The 26,293-nt window shown below is 39.1% G+C and overlaps 3 protein-coding genes across 4 annotated transcripts; 1 reads left to right on the forward strand and 2 right to left on the reverse strand.

Moving 5' to 3' along the window:
- Positions 1 to 414: 414 nt before the first annotated feature.
- On the reverse strand, positions 415 to 3,562 carry LOC116320475 (serine/threonine-protein kinase Nek1-like). Its single transcript, XM_039605295.1, has 7 exons — positions 3,540 to 3,562; positions 3,122 to 3,270; positions 2,938 to 3,034; positions 2,723 to 2,820; positions 2,536 to 2,619; positions 2,371 to 2,438; positions 415 to 427 (listed from the first exon to the last, which is right to left on the reverse strand). Exons 2-7 carry the CDS (start codon positions 3,236 to 3,238, stop codon positions 415 to 417), a joined length of 477 nt encoding a protein of 158 aa, XP_039461229.1. The 5' UTR covers positions 3,239 to 3,270; positions 3,540 to 3,562.
- Positions 3,563 to 11,066: 7,504 nt separating this feature from the next.
- LOC120435957 lies at positions 11,067 to 24,863 on the forward strand. Of its 2 annotated transcripts, XM_039606197.1 has the most exons (5): positions 11,067 to 11,666; positions 12,048 to 12,203; positions 15,234 to 15,326; positions 23,240 to 23,408; positions 23,751 to 24,863. In XM_039606197.1, the coding sequence occupies exons 1-5, from the start codon at positions 11,562 to 11,564 to the stop codon at positions 24,245 to 24,247; spliced, it is 1,020 nt and encodes a 339-aa protein (XP_039462131.1). In that variant the 5' UTR covers positions 11,067 to 11,561; the 3' UTR covers positions 24,248 to 24,863. The 2 variants fall into 2 exon arrangements, with proteins under 2 accessions (XP_039462131.1, XP_039462132.1); XM_039606198.1 differs by lacking the exons at positions 23,240 to 23,408; positions 23,751 to 24,863 and adding an exon at positions 15,853 to 15,960.
- Positions 16,188 to 20,009, reverse strand: LOC116309453 (coagulation factor XI-like). The gene is made up of 9 exons (XM_039606196.1): positions 19,880 to 20,009; positions 19,543 to 19,699; positions 18,808 to 18,917; positions 18,539 to 18,701; positions 18,183 to 18,301; positions 17,866 to 17,998; positions 17,552 to 17,655; positions 16,547 to 16,706; positions 16,188 to 16,386 (listed from the first exon to the last, which is right to left on the reverse strand). Exons 1-9 carry the CDS (start codon positions 19,938 to 19,940, stop codon positions 16,284 to 16,286), a joined length of 1,110 nt encoding a protein of 369 aa, XP_039462130.1. The 5' UTR covers positions 19,941 to 20,009; the 3' UTR covers positions 16,188 to 16,283.
- Positions 24,864 to 26,293: the final 1,430 nt, after the last annotated feature.

Consider the following 26,293-nt stretch of genomic DNA (forward strand, 5'->3'; position numbering starts at 1 on the left):
ATAAATGCCCTTTTACATGCCAACCCAGCGTTTTCCTTCGTCACCACGAAGGAAAACAGTCTGTGGTCCTCCGAGTTTGGTGATTTTTGTGTCACAGGTCTACGTGTTTAATACAGCGCTGTGGACCGTGGGGGGGGGGCAGTGTTTTGGAAATGACAGTCTTCATTACAAAGCTTTCTTCGTTATGAATTAGCATACATGTTTTTATTGAACATTTGAAGAACTAGCAAAAAAACCAGAAACTCTTGTAGTAAAACAGAATGTCTTATTACCAGAAATGCAAAGTGTTCTTCAACTTTTAGTCTGAAATCTATGCTTAATGAAAAACTGCAGGGCTATTTAGACAACAGTGTGCATACCTGTTCAGCACCCTTGCAATTCCAAAGTCTCCAAGCTGAACTGTTCCATCTTTTGTCAAAAAGATGTTCTACACAAGCATTATGAGAACACATGTAAATAAACCAATACATGCAAACACACAACTTATCACTTAACCTCTTAAGCCCCCAAGGGGGTTTTTGAGCTTCCTGCTCGAAAATGTAATGCCCAAATTAAATTGGTTATTTCTCTGCAATTACAAACTCTGTCCTTACACTGTAAGAAATGTACATAAAAATTACAGTAAATAACTGCGAAATGGCAACGGTAAATGACCATTAAATCCAAAAAAGTAGATAATTGTAATATTTATGTTGAATCACTGTAAATTGAAAAATGGTAAATTGCTTTAATTTTTGCACTGCTAAAATGTTTAAAGTACATTAATGTACAGTAATATGACCCATTGTCTTTGAAAACAACAAGAAAAATTTGTAACATTATTTACAATTAATCACCCTATAATTTACGTAATAATTCTGTATGAATAAGTCTTTTCTGCTATAATCATTTGAATTTACAATCTACAACTGTATATTAATCACCAAAAACATACCGTACTTTTAACTGTACCAAAAAGTCAAAACATTGTTAGAATTATTGTGAAAACTACGGTAAAAAAAAAAAAAATTAAGAAGCTCAAGCTGCTTAATAAAACAGTATATCTTAGTAGTAAATATGGTCAGTTACTGCAAATAAAAAATATGTATATGCTTTTTAGTTCTACAGTCTCTCCTAGTATAAAACACAAGTATTCACAATGAAAACTAAAATTCTGGCATAATTAATGACAAAAGGACATCTGCTACAGTGGCCCCTAGAGACAAAGCACATGCAAACTCCAAAACACGTACAAACTCCAAAGCACGTACAAACTCCTAAGCACGTATAAATCCCGAAGCACGTACAAATTCTGAAGCACGTACAAATTCTGAAGCACATACAAACCGCAAAGCACGTACAAACTCCAAAACGCGTACAAATTCCGAAGCATGTACAAATTATGAAGCACGTACAAACTGCAAAGCACGTACAAATTCCAAAGCACGTACTTTGCAGTTTGGATGTGTTTTTGAGTTTGTACGTGCTTTGGAGTTTGGAGAAGCACGTACAAACTAGAAAGCACGTACAAACTCAAAAACACATCCAAACTCCGAAGCACGTATAAATTCCGAAGCACGTACAAATTCTGAAGCACGTACAAACTCCAAAACACGTACAAACTCCGAAGCACGTATAAATTCCGAAGCACGTACAAATTGCAAAGCACGTACAAACTCCGAAGCACGTACAAATTCTGAAGCACGTACAAATTGCAAAGCACGTACAAACTCCAAATCATGTACAAACTCCGAAGCACGTATAAATTCCGAAGCACGTACAAATTCTGAAGCACGTACAAACTGCAAAGCACGTACAAACTCCAAAACACGTACAAATTCCAAAGCACGTACAAATTCCAAAGCACGTACAAACTCCAAAGCACATACAAATTCTGAAGCACGTACAGACTCTAAAACACGTACAAATTCCAAAGCACGTACTTTGCAGTTTGTACGTATTTTGGAGTTAGTACATGCTTTGGTATTTGTAGATGTTTTGGAGTTTGTACGTGTGTAATGTGCAAAAATACAAACAATGACATAAAATCAAAGCAAAAACTGCTGTAAAAAAGGGAAAAATCAACATCAATAATAAATGCACCTAAGACCCTCAGAATAAAATGTATAAATACATAAAACATGTAATACAATATAAGATCAGACATATTTGATTTAACCAAAAGATATTTCTGTGTAACAACAGTTAAAAATTGGATAAAATAAGGGCAGTGTACAGATGACAAACTTCAGTAAAATAAACTACAATATTTTTTAAATGTAGTAAAACAGAATGTCTTATTACCAGAAATGCAAAGTGTTCTTCAACTTTTAGTCTGAAATCTATGCTTAATGAAAAACTGCAGGGCTATTTAGACAACAGTGTGCATACCTGTTCAGCACCCTTGCAATTCCAAAGTCTCCAAGCTGAACTGTTCCATCTTTTGTCAAAAAGATGTTCTACACAAGCATTATGAGAACACATGTAAATAAACCAATACATGCAAACACACAACTTATCACTTAAAGGGAGGTCTTGTGATTTATGAAACAATACCTGTGATTTTATGTCTCTGTGGAGAATTTTTCGATCGTGTACATGCTTGAGCGCTAGGCAGATCTGCACAAACCAATCTAGGATCTCAAAAAGGGAGACTACAGTAAACCATACTTATTGTGATCAGTTTAACCCAATATGTGTATACTGTTTGCACAGTGACTGCCTCAAGTAGTTGCTGACTTACTTGCTCTTCTGAGAACAGTACCCCTTTCTGAGAGTTGATCTTTTTCAATAGGTCTCCACCCTCGCAGTAGTCCATCACAATATACAGACAGCCACCCTCTGGGAAAAAAAAATACAAATAAAATAAAAAACTTATAGTATGTAATTATCACACAGTGCACATTTGATAATATTTTCTTCACATAAACAGATGACCTTTTTGGATGGCATTAGTACCTTCAAAAGATTCCTTATACTGGACGATGTTTGGATGACTCATGCTGGCAAGAACAGCAACTTCCTTTCGAGATTCCTGCCTCTCTTTGCTGGACATCTGTCAAAGTAATGAAGAGGGTAACGAGATGAAGCGCAGGCTGAAAACAACATGCGAAGCTTGTGTAATATATGCACAGAAGCTTACTCCAGATATGCCAATCTCCTTGATGACATATTGGTGTCCATCATCTTTGGATTTGACCAGGATAGCCTTTCCGAATGAACCTTCCCCAATTTTCTTCACCTTTTCGTACTTGTCCATGTTATTGGATTGACTGGCTCCACATGCTGGATCTGCAAAGACATCAAGAACATGCTAATGCTATTGCTCGGTGTAATTAGGCTTTAATCGAGAGTTCCGTGACAGCAGTTTTAGAAAAGGCAACCATGCTGAGATGCAAGACACAACACAGCTGGTAGCAAAACAGCTAGCGCTCCCGTTACTTAGAAGCTAGAAGAAGATGGGAGCTTCATAAAATATTTACCTTGTGAATGTACAAAACTCTGGCTGATATAATAGAACAGGTTCACTGTGTAGCCCTATACGTTTGTGTGTGCCTTACCATTAGTCTTTTCTCGCTGCCTTTCTCATAGAGCAGGGGTCTCAAACTCGTGGCCCGCGGGCCAATTGCGGCCCGCAGGACGATAGTTTTTGGCCCCCACCTTAATATGAAAATTTAATATTAGTGCGGCCCGCGAGTTTGATAATGTATGACACTTTACAGTGTTGTGTGCGGAGCTGAACTAACCTACCAATCGGGGTGGGATATGGATCTCAGGTGACTATCAGCCGGGCTTGATGCAAGCAGGGAAACATTTCTCAATGAGTAAAAGTTACAGCAGCATTGCCCTGGAGTGTTTCTTTCTTTTCTGTGCCTGGCTGGCTGCCTCCTTTCTATTGGGCAAACGCGGACATTCGCCCCAGCGCGCTGCGTTCACAACACTTCAAAAAAAGTTGGGGTTTTTTTTAAGTTGCTGCACAGCGGGACATTACACGTATATAGATTTATACACACGTCAGTGGGATTTTTAGTTATTTTTTCACAGAGAGAGGCCGTATGTTAACTCTGTGATGCATAGGCGGCGGGGTAAAAGAAAAGTAATGAACTCAATGCAGCCCAATTTAGTCTGCAGTCACATAGCGACACCTGTTCATCGGCAATAACAGTTCCCGGTAACCCGGACTAAGTATAGGGTCGCACCATAATTTGTGGGTCGATGTTTTTTATTTGCATCACTCCGTTTGCATTGCAGCATACATGAACATTACATATATTTCAATATAATGTAAAAGCAGTCAAAACAACTAACATCAGAAACAGGTGATGTCATTTGTTATATGTCACGTTGTCATTTCCGCTTCTTTTTCCTGTAACAACAGCCCGGCGGCTAACAGTCCGTGAGCAGTCGCCTTTTTTGCGCTCGCTATCCCTGTACTTTCTACCATCTGCAAATGCCACGGTGTTCGTGTCATCATGAAAGACATGAACATCGAGCGTAAAAACAAAGGAGACTGCTACCGGCTTTTTATCCGCCGATCGCCGTGCTACGGTTGCAAGAAAAAGAAGGGGAAATGACGTTCTCTATGCGTTGAGACGTCCGTCGGCTAAATGCTTGATTGAAACTTCAATGGTTGCCAGTCTTAAAACAGATCTACTGAGGCAGCAAGATTTCTTCAAGAAAGCAACCAAAGAGAATAATGCAGCAGTCGAAGCTAGCTACGTGGTTAGTGAGATGATTGCTAAAGCAGGAAAGCCATTCACAGAAGGTGAATTTGTCAAAAAGTGCATATTGCAGGCTGCAAATATAGTCTGTCCGGCAAAGAAAGGTCAGTTTAGCAACATCAGCCTTTCTGCCAACACCGTAGCAGATCGCATTTCTGACCTGTCAAATGACATTTATGACCAACTTTGTGAGAAAGCCAAATGTTTCAGTGTATACTCAGTCGCTCTTGATGAGACAACAGACATCACCGACACTGCCCAGCTCGCAATGTATGTCCGTGGTGTTGATGACAGTTTTGAAGTGATGGAGGAGCTGCTCACAGTAATTCCAATGCATGGCCAGACCACCGCTCAGGAGATATTTCACAAGCTGTGTGATGTCATTGAGAATGTTGGTTTGCCATGGAAGAGGTTTGTTGGAATAACAACAGATGGAGCGCCATCAATGACAGGGAGGAAAAATGGACTGGTGGCACTTGTTAAAAAAAAACTGGAAGAGGAAGGCGTGGAGGAGGCCATTGCTCTGCACTGCATTATCCATCAGCAGGTCCTTTGCAGCAAATGCCTGAAGTTTGACAATGTGATGTCTATTGTTGTGAAATGCATCAACCAAATCAGATCCAGGGGCTTAAAGCACCGAAGGTTCCGTGCTTTTTTAGAGGAAATGGAGTCAGAATATGGGGATGTGCTCTACTTCACTGAGGTACTTTGGCTCAGCAGGGGAAATGTATTAAAGACATTTTTTGAGTTGAGAGCAGAAGTGAAAGCCTTCATGGAGAAGGATGGAGTTAGTCTTCCTGTGCTAAGTGATCCCAAATGGCTCATGGACCTAGCTTTTCTTGTTGATATAACACATGAGCTTAATGTACTAAACAAGAAGTTACAAGGCCAGGGGCAACTTGTCAGTGCTGCCTATGACAACGTGAGAGCATTCTCCACAAAACTTGAGCTATGGAAAGCCCAGCTCTCTCAGACAAACCTTTGCCATTTCCCAGCATGCAAGGCACTTGTGGATGCAGGCACACCATTCAGTGGTGACAAGTATGTTGATGTCATTTTGAGGCTACAGGAGGAATTTGATCACAGATTTGCTGACTTCAAGACACACAGAGCCACCTTTCAAATTTTTTATGGACCCCTTCTCCTTTGATGTGCAAGATGCCCCTTCTGTGCTTCAAATGGAGCTCATTGAGCTGCAGTGCAACTCTGAACTCAAAGCGAAGTTCAGGGAGGTGAATGGAAAAGCAGACAAGCTTGGACAATTTTGAGAGAATTGAGCCCTAGTTTCCCTCGGCTTTCCCGAATGTTCAAGCGGACCATGTGCCTTTTGGTAGCACATACTTGTGCGAAAAGCTCTTCTCCACTTTGAACTTCAATAAGTCCAAGTACAGGTCCAGACTTACGGATGATCATCTTCAAGACATACTGAGGGTCTCAACTGCTTCCTCCCTCAGGCCAAATCTGGCTCGGCTATGCGAGAGGAAACGCTGCCAGGTCTCTAGCAGCAAGGAGTAGGCAAGAGAAGCCATGTTCAGAAGAACAGTTCATTTTCTACAGTGTTCCATTCATGTTCAGAAGAAGGTTATAGAACTGTTAATACAGACATTTGAATCTAAATACAGCAGATATAGAAGACTGAAAAAAACACATAAGTTCACTGACTAAAAATATCTTATTATTATTTTATTTATGTATTACAGATTGATTTATTTTCTTATTAATTCTTAATTTGTTTATTTAGTTTTCATCTTATTTTGTGTTAAAAAAAATAAAAATAAAGAGATTTGAGAAGATTGGAATTTTTTAATCATGCCTTTCTTGTGGAAAACCTAATGCGGCCCAGCCTGACCCAGACTCTGCCTCCAGCGGCCCCCAGCTAAATTGAGTTTGAGACCCCTGTCATAGAGGTTCGGGTACTTGATAACTCGCACTCTCTATCTAACTACGGCTACATTTTTTGTACGTTTTCATTCGTCAGATGTACCAAGACCGAACATTAATTGGTGTACACAACTGTCCATCATCGTTTATTGTGGATGACACTTACCAGTTTCCGCCCCCAATGACACCGTTGCTGTGGACATTTTCCATAGCAACCGCAAACCAACTGGAGAAGCATGGAGAACGTGTAACGTACACGTTAGCTGTGTCCCAAAACGTCGGCTGCATCCTTCGGAGGACCCGGCCTTCGCGGTCTACATGGGCCGGGTCCTCCGAAGACCGAGAAGGCCGGAAGTGCGAGGCTGTGAAATGGGACGGTCTAGCCTTCAGATTTGCCTTGAATGGTCATTGGTTGATTGCTGTAATGAGAGTTGAAAGTTTGTTTTTCATTTTAGTCAACGTTTATGGATATAATAATGAAAGTCAAAATAAAAATGTGTTAGAAGATATAACTTTAAATATTTTTGAACTTAAAGATCGATACCCTACGGAATATATTTTAATGGGTGGTGACTGGAATATGACTCCTGATGAATGGACTGATAGATGGCCCTCAAGGACAGATAGGTTATGTTTTTGTGGTCTAATTATAGAATTTTTGATAAACAACAATTTGACAGATATTTGGAGAGTAAGAAATCCAGGAATTAAAAGCTTCTCCTGGTTTAAACCAAATGGAGCTTGTAAATCTAGAATAGACTATTGGCTAGGAAGTGACAACATTCTTAACCACACTGTAAAAGTTGTGATGTCAAATGCACCACTTTCTGATCATTGATTTATTGAACTATGCTTAGAATCGTGTCCCGATTCGAAATACTGAGATCCAAAACAAAATACCAAAGGCCCAGAAGGATGCAATCAAACGGAAGAGTTTATTGAATACACATGCGGGGAGGTACGAACTGCCAAACTCCGCCCAAAAATACACTTCAGATTGCTTTTATAACGTCAGGGTTGGTTAACGCCCCTTCATGCGTTTACAAACATTATGATATGTCAGTTACAGTAAATATTCATTTTAATAAACTAAAATAGACATAGAAGTTCCTGTTTTCTATCACAATTTCCATATAAGGCCACTCGCTGCATCCTCCAGATGGTCCTTGGGGATGGCAGTCATCTGGCCACTTCTTCTGTCACCTGTAACTGGGTAAACTCAAATGCAACAAGAAGCTGAATATGTTCCGGCCTTCACTCAAGCCTGTTTCTTGATTAAATGTATTATATGTGTTTTGTAGGCGTGCATGCATTGAACCTTCCATAGCTCCAAGCCACTTACTCCATGTTTCGCCGGGACATTCACGCCCAACGGAGCTTTCAACCTTTTAATTAATTGACTGAGCCACAACTCATTAATAAGCACCAAATTGCAATGTGTAAAGAATATTATGTAATTATGATAACACCTGTAATACAGACTTTAATGTAATGTCAGCAGCTTCAATAACTGCTTCAATGAAGTGATTATTATATGGTTTAATGCAATGATCATGACTTAATGCAAAGTTAATTAATGCAATCATAATGCTGATAATAAGTATAAGTAGCAGTAAAATATTCCTTATTCCACACTCGGAAATTAGACAATCAAATAAAAGAACTTATTGGAAGTTCAATGCCAAACTTTTACAAAATGAAGATTACTGCAACATAGTCCAAAAAATTATAAAAGATATTATGGCTGACCGTTTAATTCTAGGATATATCAGTAAATGGGAATTCATTAAATTCAAAATTAGAGAATTTAGTATTCAATTCAGTAAAAACATAAGTCGAAAGCAAAGAGAATATGAATGTAAATTATTCCAAGAAATTACTTATTACTGTAGTAAAGATGATCTAAATAGCCAAGAAAGGAGTAAACTTATGGAGTTGCAAACTAAATTAGATCAGCTCTACCTAAATAAAGCAGAAGGAGCTTTTTGTGCGTTCACAGCGCCAAGTGGATTGAGGAGGGGAAAGAAATTCCTCATATTTTTTAATTTAGAAAAGAGCAGACAGAAAAGAAATTTTATATCTTCCCTGTTAATTGATGGCATTGAATGTGACGACCCTAAAATTTTGGAGAATGAAACTTATACATTCTAATCCAATTTATACTCCTCACAGTTCTCCCAAGCAGATTGTGATGCCTTTTTTGATCAAATAGATAATCTGATCCCTAAAATTGATGAATCATTTAAGGAATTTTGTGAATCTGACTTTAGAATTGAAGAGTTAGATGCATCTGTTAAGAAAATGGCGCTTAATAAATCCCTGGTCCAGATGGGCTTACAGTTAATTTCTTCCAATTTTTTGGGAAGACTTAAGGAAATTTTATTCAAAGCTATACTGGCCAGTATTGAAAAGGGAGAATTGATGTCTAGCATGAAACAAGGATTAATTACATTAATTCCTAAACCAACCAAAGATAAACGACAATTGGATAACTTAAGGCCCATAACTTTATTAAATACAGATTATAAAATTTTTCTAGCTCAATTGCAACAAGGCTTAAACAAAGGGTTTCAAGTATAATTAGTGAGACACAATCAGGGTTTTGAAGGACAGGAACATTCTTAATAATATCAGATTGGTTTTAGACTTACTGGACTACAATGATCTAATTAGTGATGACAGTTTTCTTTTCTTGGACTTTTATAAAGCTTTCGATTCAGTAGAACACCCTTTTATTTTAGAAACATTAACTCAACACTCAAAAAAGTGAAATTGGGTGGTTATTGCATTTACAAGTCTCTAACATGTGATATAAAACAAAATTAATTTATGTTTCCAAGGTGAACGTAATTAAATCATATATGATCTGCATGAAATTTACCAATATAGCACCTCTTAAATTTATTCTTGTTGATATGACATGATAAAATCTAACAAGAGTGGTTAGCTGCCTTAAAGACTCGCGATATCACAAGATCACACGTGATTTTAACCACAGGAGACAGGAAAGCGCATGGTTTGCTTCGCGGTCATCTTGGAAAGGTAAGAGTGAATCTGTCTTCATCCATCCAGATGAAAATACTTTTTGCGTAAAGATATCATTAGTTTGTCTATTCTTTTCAGTGATATTTATTCACATTTGTTTTTTTTTTTTTTTTTTTTTTTTAAATCTGTCTGTTTATGCCATTTGTGCTAGCTAGCACGTTAGTACAACAATATAGCACAATGTCAAGCTAGCACAAGTATAAAAGCCTAATATGAAAGACATAGCTACTTCAAATGTAGATATTGTTTATAACTTAACCTCTGCAAATAAGCTAGTTGGGCTCTACCACAGAAACTGTTGTGATAAATACACATTTTATGTATTTTATATATGGGTTGTTGAAAAGTTTGTAAGTTGCAACTATTGCACAGTAGTTTCCTTAACAATTGATATATGTTTTTAGTACACTGAGGAGGAAAGACCAAACATGAACAGATATTTTTTTCTGTTTTTTTAATTTTTTTGAAATAAAATATTTGTCTACTTAATAAACTTAGAGACTTGCAATGTGGACAAGCTCTATAATCTAAATATTTTTATTGCTAAAGTACAATTAATGTTGTTATGCATTTAATTTTCAATATATTATCTTGCAGAACTAGAAATAAATGGTAAAGCAAATTCTTATTAAGATGCCAAGTTACAATTATTTATTTTAATTCCTGAAGAGAATGTTATGCTTTATTAATTTTACTCCTGAGAGAATTCCAGTTTAAATTTGATTATAAAAATGTGAATAATTCATTTTGAAATTCTTCATTCCTGTTCAACATGGTAAAATGTTGAACTCACTGAAAAGGAAAGAGTCCAAATTACAGGAATTAACTCATTTTTATGACAGGCAGTCTAATAAATCTAAAATGTATTGAAAATTAATGTGGCATTATTTTATTTACATCAATTTTAATGGACATAGCCTGCCACACCTTTATCGAATTGCTTTGTTGAAATCAGATTTACCCTTGTTGAAACGGTTAACGTTGTCTTAATTTCCTCTTTTAGGCTGTTGTGAAATGGCTGCAATGGTGAAACTCAGAATCATTTTCTCCGAAAAGGATTCCCGGAGATTGATCCTTCCAAATGAGATGCCAGAGTCTGTCAGTGAGCTAGTTCAGCAGATAAAGGGACAGTGTGGAGTTAATGGGGACTTCAGGCTTCAGTTCATGGATGCAGAATTTGGGAATGAATTCACCAACTTGGAGTCAATGTCGGACATCCAGGACAAAAGTACCATCAAGGTCATCTTTAGCTCAGTTGCACCTGTCGAGCCTGGTGAGCCACTGCTCCCTCTTTACTCATCTGCTGCCACTTCCGCACTCTAGATGACTCCTCATCCCTTTCATCTCCTGGGAACTCATTTGATACAGACATATTGTCTTCTCCTGAATCTACGTCCTCAAGAGCCACTGCATGCCCGATGTCTTCCCCATTCCCGGTTCTCTTATGATACTCAACTACAGCTGGACAGGGCCAATGCTACTTTCAAAGAAACTGGAGCTTTGTTGAATCCTGATCATAAAATTAAGTCTGCCATTCTTGATGGTTTAGCTGAAACAATTGTTCAGTACAAGGTCTACCTCTCTGACAGGGAGTTTGATGAGGTCGCAGAAGCTCTTGTAACAACCCATCCATGTTTGAAAGAGCCTGGTTCAGTCACTGGATATGGCGGATGGAAAACAAGCTTGAAGTATAAACTTGCTAACTACCGAACTAAGCTTAGACGGCTTGGATGCCCTGAAGTTACTGTGAATTCCTTAAAACATAAACCTGATGGCAAATGTACTCCTGCGTATAGCGTGAAGAAGCCAAAAAAAGCTGAAGTGAATTACTGCCCCACTTATCCAGCTGGTGAAACTGCAGAGACACTAGAAGAAATCAGAGTGGACCTCCTGTCAGAAGTTAAGAAAAACAACAATGACCATAGGGTGGCTGCAATGATGGAGAAGACCTTAGCTCTCAGAAGGCAAGAGGTGGTACGTGAAGCACCGATGATCGCTGATTTCAAAATGAGGTGGCCAGCTCTCTTCCATGTGTGTGAGGTAATTGAATGGGTTTAACAAAACAGCAATATTTTGCTTCCATTGGATTATTATATAAAAGTAACTTGTGACCACATGGGATTTACTGAAGGTCAGCTAAAGCAGCCTGTGTTAGCTTAGCTACAAATATGAATGCAGGAACCTAATATACAAGAAATTAATGGATTGTGCATTGACATGTATTGAACAGACTTGACTCACTTTTAAGTGGACTGAATAATGACAACACAATCCTCTGTTAATTATTTGTGGTTGTATTTTCCTTTGTTAAGTATCCTGGGGTTTTTTTGAAAGGTGCTGTGTAAATCTCAGTTATAAATGTATTCTTATTATTAGTCAAACTGAGTTTTGTCTGTTGGATTATTATTCTGCCTTTTGCAGGTGAGTGCAGAATTCAAGAGGATTACAACAATCCATTTGCAGTCCAAGTTCTTCTCCCAGCTGGATAGTTATTCGGCAAACCTTATGAAGATATATGCCAAGAAGGGTGGAATACAAGGGCGAAAAATTAATACCATCATGGCACCTGCAACCCAGGTATGACAAGATATATTTATACAAGCCCAATTGAAGAAAGTTTGGATATTGTGTAAAGTGTAACTAATAGGGGTGCAACGGATCAAAAATTTCACGGTTCGGATCGGATCACAGTTTTTAAGTCACGGATCGGATAAATTTTCGGATCAGCAAAAATAGAAAAAAAAAGACAAAAATTCTACTCGCCATTTATTTATTTAAGTATTTTTTGCCTATTAAAAAACATTCAACTGAAGACTCATTCCACGCACTTACATAAAAACAAATTAAGGTGCAATATGGACATTATGGACCATGCTGGGCAGCCTCTGCATCCTCTGCACACGGCCATAAACAACCAGAGGAGTCTGTTCAGTGACAGGTTGCTTCTCCCAAAGTCAAGGACCAGCAGACTTAAAAAGTCCTTTGTCCCACAAACTGTTTAACTCCTCGCTGAGGGAAGCAGGGGACAGAGGAGGGGGAACAAGTAGCTGTAGTGCCTTTTCACTGTGCAATAGTTTTTGTTAATATCCAGCGGTGTAATAGACTTACAATACTTAAAATGTGGCGTTCCCTTGTATTCTTATTCCTATTTATTCTATTTATCCCTTTTGTATTCTCTGTATTTATAAATGTGTATATATGGTATATTTCTGCTCACATTCTGCAACTTCTGTCGGTGCTGTGCTACTGGAAACTGAATTTCAGTTTGAACCCACCGAGGATAAATAAAGTTTCATCTAATCTAATGTAATCTATAGGACAGTGCAGGGCTTTGTAGCTACCACTCCGCTGTGATATAACGAGGGGTCACGGTCACGTGGCTTTCCGTTGCCCTGGAGCTCCACCCATTTGTAGTTAGAGCAACAGAAGATGCCTGGGACAGTTCAGCCATAACTTTAAACTTCTCCTGCTCATACATGCTTGGGGCGATCTTGTCACTGAAGTGGACGCGCATAGCGAGATATCATAGCGTGGCTCAAGCACGTTCATCACAGTTTAAACCTTGTTGCACAACAGACGACGGCCTCCGTCTGCAGCTAAACACCCCATTAGCTTTTAGCTTTAGCCCGGTCGGACTGAGCAGCAAAGGGCTGCTTAAATGCCGCAAACTCCTCTGCTCCGCTACTTGGACCGCTAGCGCTGACCATAACTACCGCTTGACAGACCCACCGCGCACCATACGCATACTTTTTTTCTTTTTCGAATCTTCGGATCACGTGCGCACCGAACCGTGGAGAGGGATCGGTTCGGATTTCGGATCAACCGTGATCCGTTGCACCCCTAGTAACTAAAACCAGAATGCAGTGATTTGCATTTCAAAACCATCTTTTACTTACAAATAAACATAGAAATTTGGTGAGTTAGAAACATTTGTAAATGTTTTTGTACTTGATTCTAATCTGCTAATTTTTATTCTGCTTGAACTGCAGCTGAAAACTAATCAGTTAAATTTGTAATTCACCTAAAATATCTGTTCAGTGACATTGATTTCACTTTGATATGGAGACAAGCTAATGTGATTTCCATGTCTCCTTTATCAGGCTGCGGGATGGTAAGCTTTAGTGTTTAAGTGAGTCCAGTTTAAATTTTCAGACTCTAATGTGCTGATATCACCTTACAAATAAACAACAGCACTTTAAGCAAATAATTTACTGGAACTACAATGTTTATTTTACTGCTCTGTTGATTAAAACATCAGATTCAACATTTGCTGCACCATTCATCACTAGTCCCTAAACAGCATGGGTGTTTTTTACTGTTATATTTTAGTCTTCTTTATAGATTGTTAATCCCTATCTGATAACGTCCCTAGAGTACACTTATAGGGATTATTTCATGGAAGAAGAGTCATATGACCCGTGAAACGCTCCTTTAGATTGGTTAGATATTGCTAACACCACCCTTTTTATGGAAACGAGCCGGGGAAATCCTAAGTTAAGTTAATGAGTTAATAACCAACTTCGTGTGAGTGCACATCCTGATCACCAGTGTTAATCCAGATAAGGGAAAGATACCCTGGGTATGTTGAACTCGCTTCATAGTATAGGCCTCTGTTGCTCAACTTTTGGGAGAAGAATGTCATCTCATTCTTGTCTGATACACAATTCTAGCTGCTCTACAGAGGCCTATACTAGGAAATGGGTTCAACAGCGAGTTTGAGAGTAAATACAGCAGAAAAAGAATGCAAACATAGGCTTAAACTACATACAAATTTGATATGAGGACAGCATGTACAGCAGCGGTCACCAACCCATTTTTGCTTCACGGACCGGTTTATGTCTGACAATATATTCACGGACCAGCCCTTAAGGTGTCACAAATAAATAAAACCAGTACCAGTACCAAAAAAAAGATAATTTATTCATAACACACAGGGAAAGCTAAAAACCGATAAAAACTCTCAGCCTGGGGTCCTCTTTTGTCATTTTTTTTTTTTCATTTTATCACGTGCCAAATGTTATGGGGTGGTCAGAGGTCTGGAGAGCTGGCAGGCCAGTTCATCAAATTCAAGATGAGCTAATATTTTTCTTAAAAATTTTCAAATTTTCCCAGATTAAAAATTTAATATGTTCATTTGTAAGTGACATGTAGTTTTGAGACTAGGAAATCATTGCATTCTGATTGTATGTACATTTACACATCATCCAAACTTTCTTGAATTGGGGATGGTATGGCATGATTAAATTCATAGACAAAGTAATAAATAATATTACAATGACAGATTTGTCTAAAATGCGTAAAGACTATTCCAAAGGGGTAAAGATTGCAAAACAATAGCCTCTAAATTTCTCACAAAACGTTCTTTAACCCCACTGCTAGGTTGTTGAAATGGATTTCCATATATATGTGTGTATGTGTGTGTGTGTATAAATCTGTGTATATATGTGTATATGTATATATGTATGTATATATGTGTGTATATATGTATATGTGTGTGTGTGTGTGTGTGTGTATATATGTATATATATGTATATGTATATATGTATGTGTGGAGAGTGAGAGAGAGTATATTTGTGTAATTTATGTATTTTTCCTCTGTGTATTAAGACTGCTGCTGTTGAAGTCAGAAGAGAATGCATCCTCAAAGGTGTTTGCGTGTACCTGAATGAAGATCCAGAGAAGCTGGTGAAGGATTACCTGGTATGTTAATTTGCATTTATCCTTATCTAAGGAGATGATCAAAGATAGGCTCAAACTACATATAAAAAGCTACATACAAGAAGATAAGATAAGATAAGATAAGATAACCTTTATTAGTCCCACATGTGGGAAATTTGTTTTGTCACAGCAGGAAGTGGACAGTGCAAAAGTTATGAAGCAAAAATTAGAATAAAATAAAATAAGAATAAATACAGTACACAACTGTACAGAATAAAAGTAAATAATAATAAAAGTAAAAGTAATAAAAGTTTATTAATAATAATTATAAAGAATATTATTTGTGTCATGTTTATTTAAAGCTGGAGTTGGGCTTGCTCTGCAATTTTCAGGCAATATTTTAAAGAGGCTGGTGTATATGTTTATGTAGCTGTTGGTGTTAGAGATCATGTGGGTAGAGACTGCCATGTCCTCACACGTGTAGAGATATTCCATTATGATTTGGTGGTTTGGGCTTGGCAATAATTTGCTCCTTTTTTTCTCCTTTGTTTTCTTGTTTCTTTTGTAGCCAGAGCCACTTTCATATATCCTGTACATATTTTCCATTGTATGTTTTTGCTTTTTTTCTTCTTTGTGAATGTTCTCTGTATGCAATTAAACTGCTGCAAGAACCCCTTTTATTGTGTCCTGTGTGGCAACTAATTACCCGGGCAGAAGTTTTGGGAGCTTGTTGGGGCTGGAGCATCTGCATGTGTGTTAATGCAAAACCATAATCCTCCCAGGAGCAGAGATTCCAGCAAATTCGTCCTTAACACAGAACGTGCAATCCTTAGAGAAAACCCAAACAAAACATAAAACCCAAGAGTTCATTCTTAGACTGCAAAGGCCTGTCAGACAGACAGCTCATGTTTGAAATGATTTATTTAGGCTCCACAAAAGTCCCTCTGAGAGCTGTGAAGTCTTCAAACTTAATTTCACATATGTTACAAGTAGATCCCTCTATGGGCAGTTTTTAAGGGAGAAACCCGACACAACATTGGTGACTTTGATGACTTTGGGAGGAGCAGGGATGGTGATGACACGCTTCAGGAAGCAGCGACGCCTACAGTACAAAATCCAACAGTTTAAATTAGAGACTGAAGATATAGTTGTCATCAGATTACAAAAAGCGTGAAAAACAGATTAATGAAAGTGACGTGGTTTCTGGGTGCGACGTGAATTACTAGTTCAAAGTGTGCACAGAAGTATTCGTAATACTTCACCGATAACTGCGATCAAAGAAGGTTTCATCAATGTAGGTGTAGAACAGGCAGTGAGGGTCGTCAGTGCATGTCTTCTGGCATGTGTCTGCATCATCCATCAGCTCATAGCGAATGTCAGAACCGTTGAAATGTACTCCTTCATGAGCCACTCTAGCCCAGTCTGTTAGCAGAAACACATATCACTATGCTGAAGGGATGGACACATAAAATATTCCTGTGCATAATTACAGTGTCTTTAACAATATTACCTTTACAGAACAAAGCCCCCAAAAATGATTGTCTCACATCCACATGTTGTATTAGAGGAAAATGACATAAATTTGGTTTGTCATCATGTCTGAAATACTAATTTTTACATTAAAAGTTTTCTTTCTACTTTTTCTCCCTGGGTTATGACAAATTGATATCTGTAAATCTACACTGCTCAAAAATGAAGCTAAAGAAACACTTTCAAAACAAATCAGATTTCAGTGATGTCAGATCCAAACTTGTATGAACTCAAAATCCTCCTTAGTAGTTTGTTTGGCCCCTAGACGTGCATGCCTAAGCCTGTTCTGAAGCGGCCTAACCACATCAGGGCATGCACGTCTAATTGTACTTATGAGACAGTCGATGGTGTCCTGGGGGATCTCCTCCGGGATCTGGGCCAGTGCAATCTGACAATGTGGGATGGACCGAACCATATTGTCCTAGAGGTGGGGGAATCAATTACTTCATCCTCCAGGAACTGCCTGATTGAGTGTTTCTTACAGTGGGCCCAAGGTTCCAGGTTCCAATAAATTGAACATTTATGTAACAGTGTTATAATTCAGTATTCACCCACATTTATTTATCTACTTTTTAAATTTGTTTTATGATCTAAAACATGAAAGACTGTGAAATATTCAGAAAAATAAGAAATCAGGAAGGGGGCAAATACTTTTCACAACACTGTATGCTGTTCAGTAACTGTTCGCTCACAAACACGTTCATGCGGAGCATTACAGGTTGATTTGCGCTACTCACTGTCATCAAGCTGACAGGAACGGTGTGGTAGCCCTGAAGTGCCTATATCTGCCCTGGTGACTATTTCATGTGTGTTTTCCTTCAGGTAACAAACAAAGGTATTCCTAAAAAACAAACAAGTAAAATCAAAAAGGGTTAAAATCAAAATGTAAGAGGGTCTAAATGTTTGCATATAATGTAGAGCTGTAAAGCTATAATTCTGCACTTAAGTACAGTTTTATTACACTGCCTGTTAGACATGCAAGAAAAAGAAAAACACATAAGATATTTGTTTCACTCTCAGATGAGACATTGTCTGAAACACAGACAACTACCTGTTATAAGTGAAGTAGGTGCAGCGCGGATGAGTTGAGCACAGAGTCTGACAGTGTTCAGGAGAGGCAGCAGGCAGCAACTCGATGTCACTTCCTGGGATGTCAGTGTTTGGAAAAAGCTTTCTCTGGCATGCTGAATATAAAAGAGGAAAGACATTTGTTTTGTTTGATATGCTTTTATATTCCCATGTGAAGCACTTTGTAATAGATTCTAGTCTTAAAAAGGGCTATATAAATACATTTTACTTGCTTACATTAGGAAAACACACAGGCAACAAATAGGAAGTGGGCCGAAAGCTACAACTAGGTCTATGTACCTTTGTCAGAGTGCTGAGTTTGGTATGTTTTGTGGGAGAATCCAGATGTTACACCAGCTTTTCTTTCAATAACAGGAGTCCTTGGTACAGGCCAACTGAATTTAAGGTGACACTTATACCTTAAACAGAACAAGAAATCATATTCTCCTTTGATGTTAGAGTGTGAAGTATCATGGACAAACATGGACATGGAGTTTAAAAAACAAGATGTGACACAAGACTGCAATAAGCTGAACTTTGGGAAATGCAGAGGTGTAGGACAAATCTTTTTGTTAAAAACTAATCTTTTGTGGTTAAAAAATAAATAAATATGGAAACGTGTTTAAAATCAATACACTATCCTAACTCAAATTTACCTGACTTTACTATTTGAGAAATTCTCTTTTACAAAAGTGAAGAACTGACACGCAGGGTCCTGAGTGCACACTCGCTGGCACTCCTTGTGGTCACCTGTGAACAAGGACCTGTAGTCTCCCCCGATAAAGTCCATGTTTTGGTACACCTCAGACAGGCAAGGTTCTGTTTCAAACAATAGAAACATGCATAAAGAAAGTTAAACTGGAGGTGAACATACTTCATGAATTGCTTAATTTTTAAAATGGTTTATTAATGGTTGTAAGCCTACGTGGGTCTGGGCTGCAGGATTTTAGAGAGAAACCAGAAGTGGCACCCTGTACTGGAGTCTGGGCACTGGGCTCTCCAGAGGGAGTGGACTTTAGGTAGCAGTAGAAGTGCCTGCAGAGACCAACAAGTAGAAGGAGCCATGGTACAACCAACATAACAGATCAGATCCCGAAATTACTTGACATACAGTGCTTCCTATAGCTGGTTTTGGTTCTTTAGACTTTTGGCTGAACTCTGTTAAATCTTAAGTTGCCATCAGTGAGAGGCAGCGATCATGGGTGGGTATACTGGTATACAGTGTGGCACAGCTCTGTAACATCTCGTGGAAGTTGGGGAGAGTGCCTCTGGATTGGCAGGCTGGAGTGATGGTGTGTTCAAACTTCAAGGGGATCAAACTCCTCACTCAAAAAAGTATATGCCATGGAAGTGGAGAGCACACTCTGTTGGATTTTGTGGTGAAAGAGAAACAAGCACAAACGTGATTTTGATATACTGGTCAATCTACCTTCTCACTCTCACCCAGGATCAGGAGTAGATCACAGATACGAGAAGCAGAAATTAGTTCATCTCAACTTTAGAGATAGGGTGCAGAGAAAGGACATTTGGAAGGAACTCATCCCTTGTTTGGGAACGCTTTGGTGGTGTTGCTTAGACTGCTGCACCTTACAACCTGCCCCTGCAAGATGGACCTGGATAAGTATGTGTATATATTGCAACTCATTTGTGCCAGTCATACCTGTCATCATGGGTCCAATCAGCACGAATAAAGGTAAAGAAGAGGCAAGAGGGGTGCTGGGTGCACAGGAGCTGACAGTGGTTAACATCAGGGGAGTAGAGAAATGTTATGTCATTTCCCGGGAAATCCATGTTCTCTAGAATATTTGGATTACATGCTGAAGAACAGAAAAGGGAAATATTTAAGGAAACATTTACATGTCCAAAGAAGTTTTTCATATATCACAAACATTTAACCACACAAAAGTGCTAAAAAATAAGCATAATGGTAGATACATGAACTGGTAGCTGCATACGTTTAGCCCTGTCATAACAAGATATTGCATAGTGCATCGTACCTTGACTTAAAGAAGAGCTGAGGAGGGAGAGTAGACCAACGAAGATCAAATGTGTTATCATCTTTAACGTTTAACAGCAGAGTAAATGAAACTCATCAAACACGACTACATTTAACAAAAAGGCTGTGCAAATAGAAAACTGTCCTTTGAGCCAAAGGGCAATTTTGCAATCGGATCTATTTGCACAGCTGATCTCTGGCACAGTCAATAACCTGCCCTACAACTAGAGTTTAGATAATTTTATGTTGGTATTTACCAAAGTGAAAATTTATCAAATACCAAGTCCAGGAGAAGATATCATATACTTTGATTATTGTGTCTAGCTTTGGTTGTTGCCACATTCCATAAATGAAGCTGGCCTCCCATGTGTACAGGCTGATTTAGGGTTCATACTGAAAAACAACGTGTATGAATGTTTAAATAGCAAACTGTAGAATTTAGTTTATTCCTCTTTACTTTCAGACACTGACTTTTCCAAATGCAAAGAACAAGCAAGACACAAACTGAAATGCATTCGCAGATAATAACAGGAGCAGTGCCCGATGAATGAAGGGAATCCATCAGCAGAGGGCAGTGATGCGGTATTCTTATCATTATATAATCCTGTTGAAAGATACAAAGGACTCCAACTGTAGAAAGACAGACTGGTGTTATGTCTGGAGATTCCCACACAAAGAAATGTTAACATAGGTGGTTAATGTCATAGTCCTGCCCTCAAGAAACCTTGCATGTTTTGCTGTTATGTGTCTTGCACAGTTGAAGTTTTTTCTGCCTTTTTGTGTCAGAATTTAAACATCTTTATGTTTGATAACAGTTGATAACATTATCAGAAAGGAAACAAACAGGAAACAATTACATACAAGAGTATAACATAGTAACCAACAAAGCACTAAAATGAATGTGAAACTGTTTTGACTCAGTAGCTTGCAGCACCACAGTCTCACCGCCTTTCCTATTTCTCAGTTTGCACACACTTGATTTGTCTCCTTGTCTTCTCTCTTTGAATTAGAATAGAATAGAATAGAATTCAACTTTATTGTCATTGCACATGCACAGGTACAGGGCAACGAAATGCAGTTTGCATCCATCCAGAAGTGCTTTAGTGATATAGATATATTACAATATATATTAGCAATAATATAGATATGCAAGTATATTACAGAAATGGGTCTATTGTGGTATGTTATAATGTACACGGTATGAAGTATGTTGTGAATATTCTATAACTATAGGTATGTACAGGCTGTAGTGAGTACAAGCTATGTACAGGCTATGAACAGGATATAAATATGAAAAACTATACAGAATATGAAATAAATAACTTTACAGAAATATGAGATATACAGTTATACAGAAATGGGAACTATGCAAGTTGTAAACAGTTGTAAGGTTAAAAATTATTGTATGTACAGAATGATTATTTACACAGAGCTATACAGTAGTGCAGTTAAGATAAGTGAGGGTGTGGATAATTTCTACAGAGGCTGTCAGATGTCAGGAGGCAGAGTTCAGGAGTCTGACAGCTGTGGGGAAGAAGCTGTTCCGGTACCTGGTGGTCTTAGTCCGGAGGCTCCTGTAGCGCCCCCCAGAGGGCAGGAGGGTGAAGAGTCCATGTGATGGGTGACTGGGGTCTCTGATGATTTTCCCAGCCCTTTTCAGACACCGCTTCCTGTAGATGTCCTTTATGGCAGGAAGTGGTGCTCCGGCGATGTGCTGGGCAGTTTTCACGACCCTCTGCAGCGCCTTCCAGTCTGAGGCAGAGCAGTTCCCGTACCAGACTGTTATACAGTTGGTCAGGATGCTCTCGATGGTGCAGCGATAGAAGTTCACCAGGATGTCTGAGGAAAGGTGGTTCTTCCTCAGAGTCCTCAAGAAGAAGAGGCGCTGGTGAGCCTTCTTGACCAGCTTGGAGCAGTTGGTCGTCCAGGTGAGATCCTCGGAGATGTGGACTCCCAGGAACTTGAAGCTGCTCACACGCTCCACAGCCGTCCCCTTAATGTGGATGGGTGGATGTGGGTCAGCATTCCTCCTGTAGTCCACGATGAGCTCCTTGGTCTTCTCGGTGTTAAGCAGCAGGTTGTTTGTGTCGCACCACTCAGCCAGACGATCCACCTCCTCCCTGTAGGCGGTCTCATCGTTGTCACTGATGAGGCCAATCACCGTGGTGTCATCTGCAAACTTAATGATGGTGTTGGAACCATCAGCAGGTCTGCAGTCGTGGGTGAAGAGGGAGTAGAGGAAAGGGCTCATCACACAGCCTTGTGGTACACGGTGTTCATTGTGATGGTAGATGAGCAGTGGTTATCCAGCCGGACATGTTGGGGGCGGTTGGTCAGGAAGTCCAGTAACCATTTGCAGATGAGGGAACTGATGCCCAGGTCTGTCAGTTTCCTGATGAGTTGTGAGGGTGGATTGTATTGAACGCTGAACTGAAGTCTATAAACAGCATTCTGGCGTAGGTGTTGTTGTTGTCCAGGTGTGAGAGGACAGAGTGCAGTGCGATGGAGACTGCATCCTCTGTGCTCCTGTTCTGGCGGTATGCGAATTGGTGGGGGTCCAGGGTGGGGGGAAGACAGGATTTGAAGTGTGCTAGGACCAGCTGCTCTAAGCACTTAGTGATGATGGGGGTGAGTGCTACTGGGCGGTAGTCATTGAGGCAAGATGGGTTGGAGTTTTTGGGTATCGGGACGATGGAGGTGGATTTGAAGCAGGCCGGTACCACAGCGTGGGCCAAGGACAGGTTGAATATGTATGTCAGCACTCCTGCAAGCTCCCCAGAACACGCTCTGAGAACACGACCGGGGATGCCATCAGGACCTGCAGCCTTGTGGACATTGATCCTGCTCAGCACCACTCCTACATCGGTGGGGGAGAGAGTCAGAGGTTGGTGGTCTGGCGTCACATCTGCTTTGGTTGTGGTTGTGGGGTTCCCTCGCTCAAAACGAGCGTAAAAGTTGTTGAGCTCGTTGAGGAAGGAGACATCAGAGGATGCGGGGGAGGGTTTGGTGGTCCTGTAGTCTGTGATGGTCTGGAGTCCTTGCCACATGCGTCGGGGGTTGGAGTTGGAGAAGTGTTCTTCTACCTTCTTTAAAAAGAGATTCATATATTTATCAATACTCCTATTCGCTATTCTATTCTGTACTGCATTTTATCGCCCAGATTTTAGTTAGCCTCTGTTCAATTGACTGTTATATGTCAATAGAATCATATTTCACAAATTAAAGTGTCTTGTAAATTATGGTTTTTTTTCTCAAGAATTTTCTTCCCAAATCTCTTACATGCTAACTGTAACTTGTTACTTCTGCTAAAACCTGAACTTAAATGTGTATATGGTGTTTTATCTGTTTTTCTCTGTTTTAGATGCACATATCAATCTGGCATTCAGGCTTAAAGCCAGAATTGCAGGAATGCAACACGTGTTGCAGGGGACTCTTTCACTGCCCTCTGTGCCCCACTTTCAGCCCTACTGTCAGGGCAAAGATTGAGGAGCATCTAAATGTGCATATAAAAAATGCTTTGCCTTTCAAAGGTATGTTTGTATTAAATATACTTTATAGTTATGAATATGCACTTTTTTCAGCGCTTCTGCAGTATCTTTGTTGACTTAAAAGTTGCTGTTCACATTGTACAGTTCAGTGCATTCATCTGCAACAAAAATAGTGTTTTTATTAAATATATTATTATTATTATTTACTTTTCACCACATTTCATAACTTTTGTGATCCATACCATTTTGCTTTCATTATTGAATGGCTTGGATGTTTTTGTTAACATGTACAATCTGATTGTTAGATATATTGATTGCATTCTATACAACTACATTTAAATCACATCTGGTTTTTGTTTTTTTTGGTTTTTTTATCTCTTACAGATAAAATGATATGCCGGTGCAGGCTTCCTTGTAGGACAACAGGACACTTTCACTGCCCTGTCTGTGAGATTACAATCATACAGCGTGGGGATATGGCAAGGCATTTATTGTCTTGTCAGCATTCTTCAATGCCAAGTCAGCCACCATTATCAGGACTGCTCCCCGCTGAACTCTCCAAGGAGCCCCGTCTCCCTCCGGCAGCACTCTCCGAGGAGCCCTGTCTCCCTCCGGCAGCACTCTCCGAGGAGACCCGTATTCCTCCGGCAGCACTCTCCGTGGAGCCCCGCCTCTCTCCCGCTGCACTCTCCGTGGAGCCACATCTCCCTCTTGATGTCTTGTCTCCAGCATATAAACCATTTTCTGAATCTTCAGTAGAACATTCATGTGTTCTACCCTCTGTGCTGAATGAAACTGTGGCTTGTGGAAAGTCCATGAAAATGAAACGCCCTCACTGTGGTCTTAGTCTTCTTACAAAAAAAACTTCAAGGCTCACATGATTAGGAGGCATTCAAACAGATCAATAGATGTTTGCCTGACCTGTCATCTGCTGTGTTTTTGTGTAGAGGGACTTCTTCCTCTTTGTTTTTCAGTTTGCAGGGGACATGGAGCTCTTTTTAAAAGCATGTGCTGACAAGCAGGGACTACGGGTCAATTTGATGTTTGACATTTAATGGACAGATGAAGGCCCTGGCTGTTTGTTTGTGTTTTTTATGTGTTGTTTGTTTTTCAGTGTACAGAATTCCAGTTAAGCTTATTATAAAATGTTGTTCACTTGTTTCCATGTCCATACTAATAGTAAAAATTTAAGTGTAAATGTAACAGCATTGTTTATACTTGTAACTTCAGAGTAAAAAACTTATTGTTGATATTAACATTAATGTATTACCCTGTAATCAATAATATTTTTATACATTTTATGCATTAACCCTCTGATCTCTATCCTGGCCATTTGTGGCCACTTCACTTCTTCCTCTTGTTTGACTACTACACTGCAGTGGACCAAAAGAATGACACAGGTTTGATCTAATAGTTGTGTGTGTTTGTGCATGACATTGCAACGCAAATATGTATTTGCAAGATAGACTGGAATAAATTATGACGCATCAAATATTACACAGGCTGCAGTGAATTTCTGTTGATACAGACTATTGGGCTTTGAGTTTCCCAGTCAAACTTAGCTTTGACACACATGCTAACACTTTTACTCTTGTACATTTCATAACAAGACACTATAGCCAAAATATTAAATCTCAAAAAAAATTCAAAGCTGCAGCTGCAGCACACACAGCAACAAACACTGTTAGTAAACGTGTCCTGGAGTTTATGCAGGTGCAAAAAGTGCTACTGCTGTAAGTAAGCCTAACAGCTTCCAGATCACTTATATTTCTGGAAAGATGGTAAGAAGGGCATTGCTGCTCATCTCTACAATCTCCCAGATCTTGGAATACAATGCTTTTGTCCCATGAAAACCACTTCACAGTAGTAGGAGTCCACTAAAACCTACAAATGAAGAGTGATCCTGGAAGAAATAGGGCGCACACTAGTGACCTCAACAATTGCAAGACAGCCTTGTCCCCGATGCTCATGTGAAAAAAAATACGAAGATTTATGTTAAGTGTAAAAAAAGAATGTAGATAAAAATTTTGGTTTTGCTGAAAAGGACTGGTGCTAATTTAAAGTGTCGGTTTAAAGTCGGTAAAAATAGATAAATGTTTTAATAAATATACATTTTACAGCATTTTGTGAACATACACAAAAGGTGGCCATTTTTGGCAACGGACAAGCTGAGAGAGAGTTTTATATGTTTTACTCTCCTTGAACAAAAATAATAGTGCACAATAATCAATGTTGATGTTAATCAATTAGATGCCCCAGACTCTACTATTAATAATACAGTGGTCCCTCGTTTATCGCAGGAGTTACGTTCTAAAAATAACCCGCGGTAGGTGAAATCTGCGAAGTAGCAAACTTTATTTTTTACAATTATTGTAGCTGTTTTAAGACTGTAAAACCCCTCACTATATGCTTTATACACTTTCCTCAGACAGCCACGAACATTTTCACACTTTTTTCTTTTGTTTAAACACTCTTAAAGTTCAAACCTTCGTAGAAACACAAGTCCATTATAAAATGAAACCGTGCAAAACGTTTCGTCGGCATTGTTGTGTTTGTCAGGGAAAAAACTTACAAACATACAGTACAGCACTTCAGAGTTACACTGCTAGCGATCGAAGATTTATATAAATTCGACAAACTAAACTCATTCTGTGCTGTACAGCAGCGGTCTCCAACCTTTTTTGCACCACGGACCAGTTTAATGTCAGAAAATATTTTCACGGACCGGCCTTTAAGGTGTCGCGGATAAATACAACAAAATAAAATGATACAGACAAAGAAAAAAACGGTGGTATTTTGTAAATATAATAATAAACGCGATTTCACTGTGTGATTGTGTAACTTTATTAGCAGGGTCCTCCTGAAATGCACCAACAACATTGAGAGTAACATCCTCCTCAGTGTTGCCAACTCCTCAGTAAGGAAAA

The sequence above is a fragment of the Oreochromis aureus genome, linkage group 22 (genome assembly GCF_013358895.1).
Source record: "Oreochromis aureus strain Israel breed Guangdong linkage group 22, ZZ_aureus, whole genome shotgun sequence".
Classification (NCBI taxonomy): Eukaryota; Metazoa; Chordata; class Actinopteri; order Cichliformes; family Cichlidae; genus Oreochromis; species Oreochromis aureus.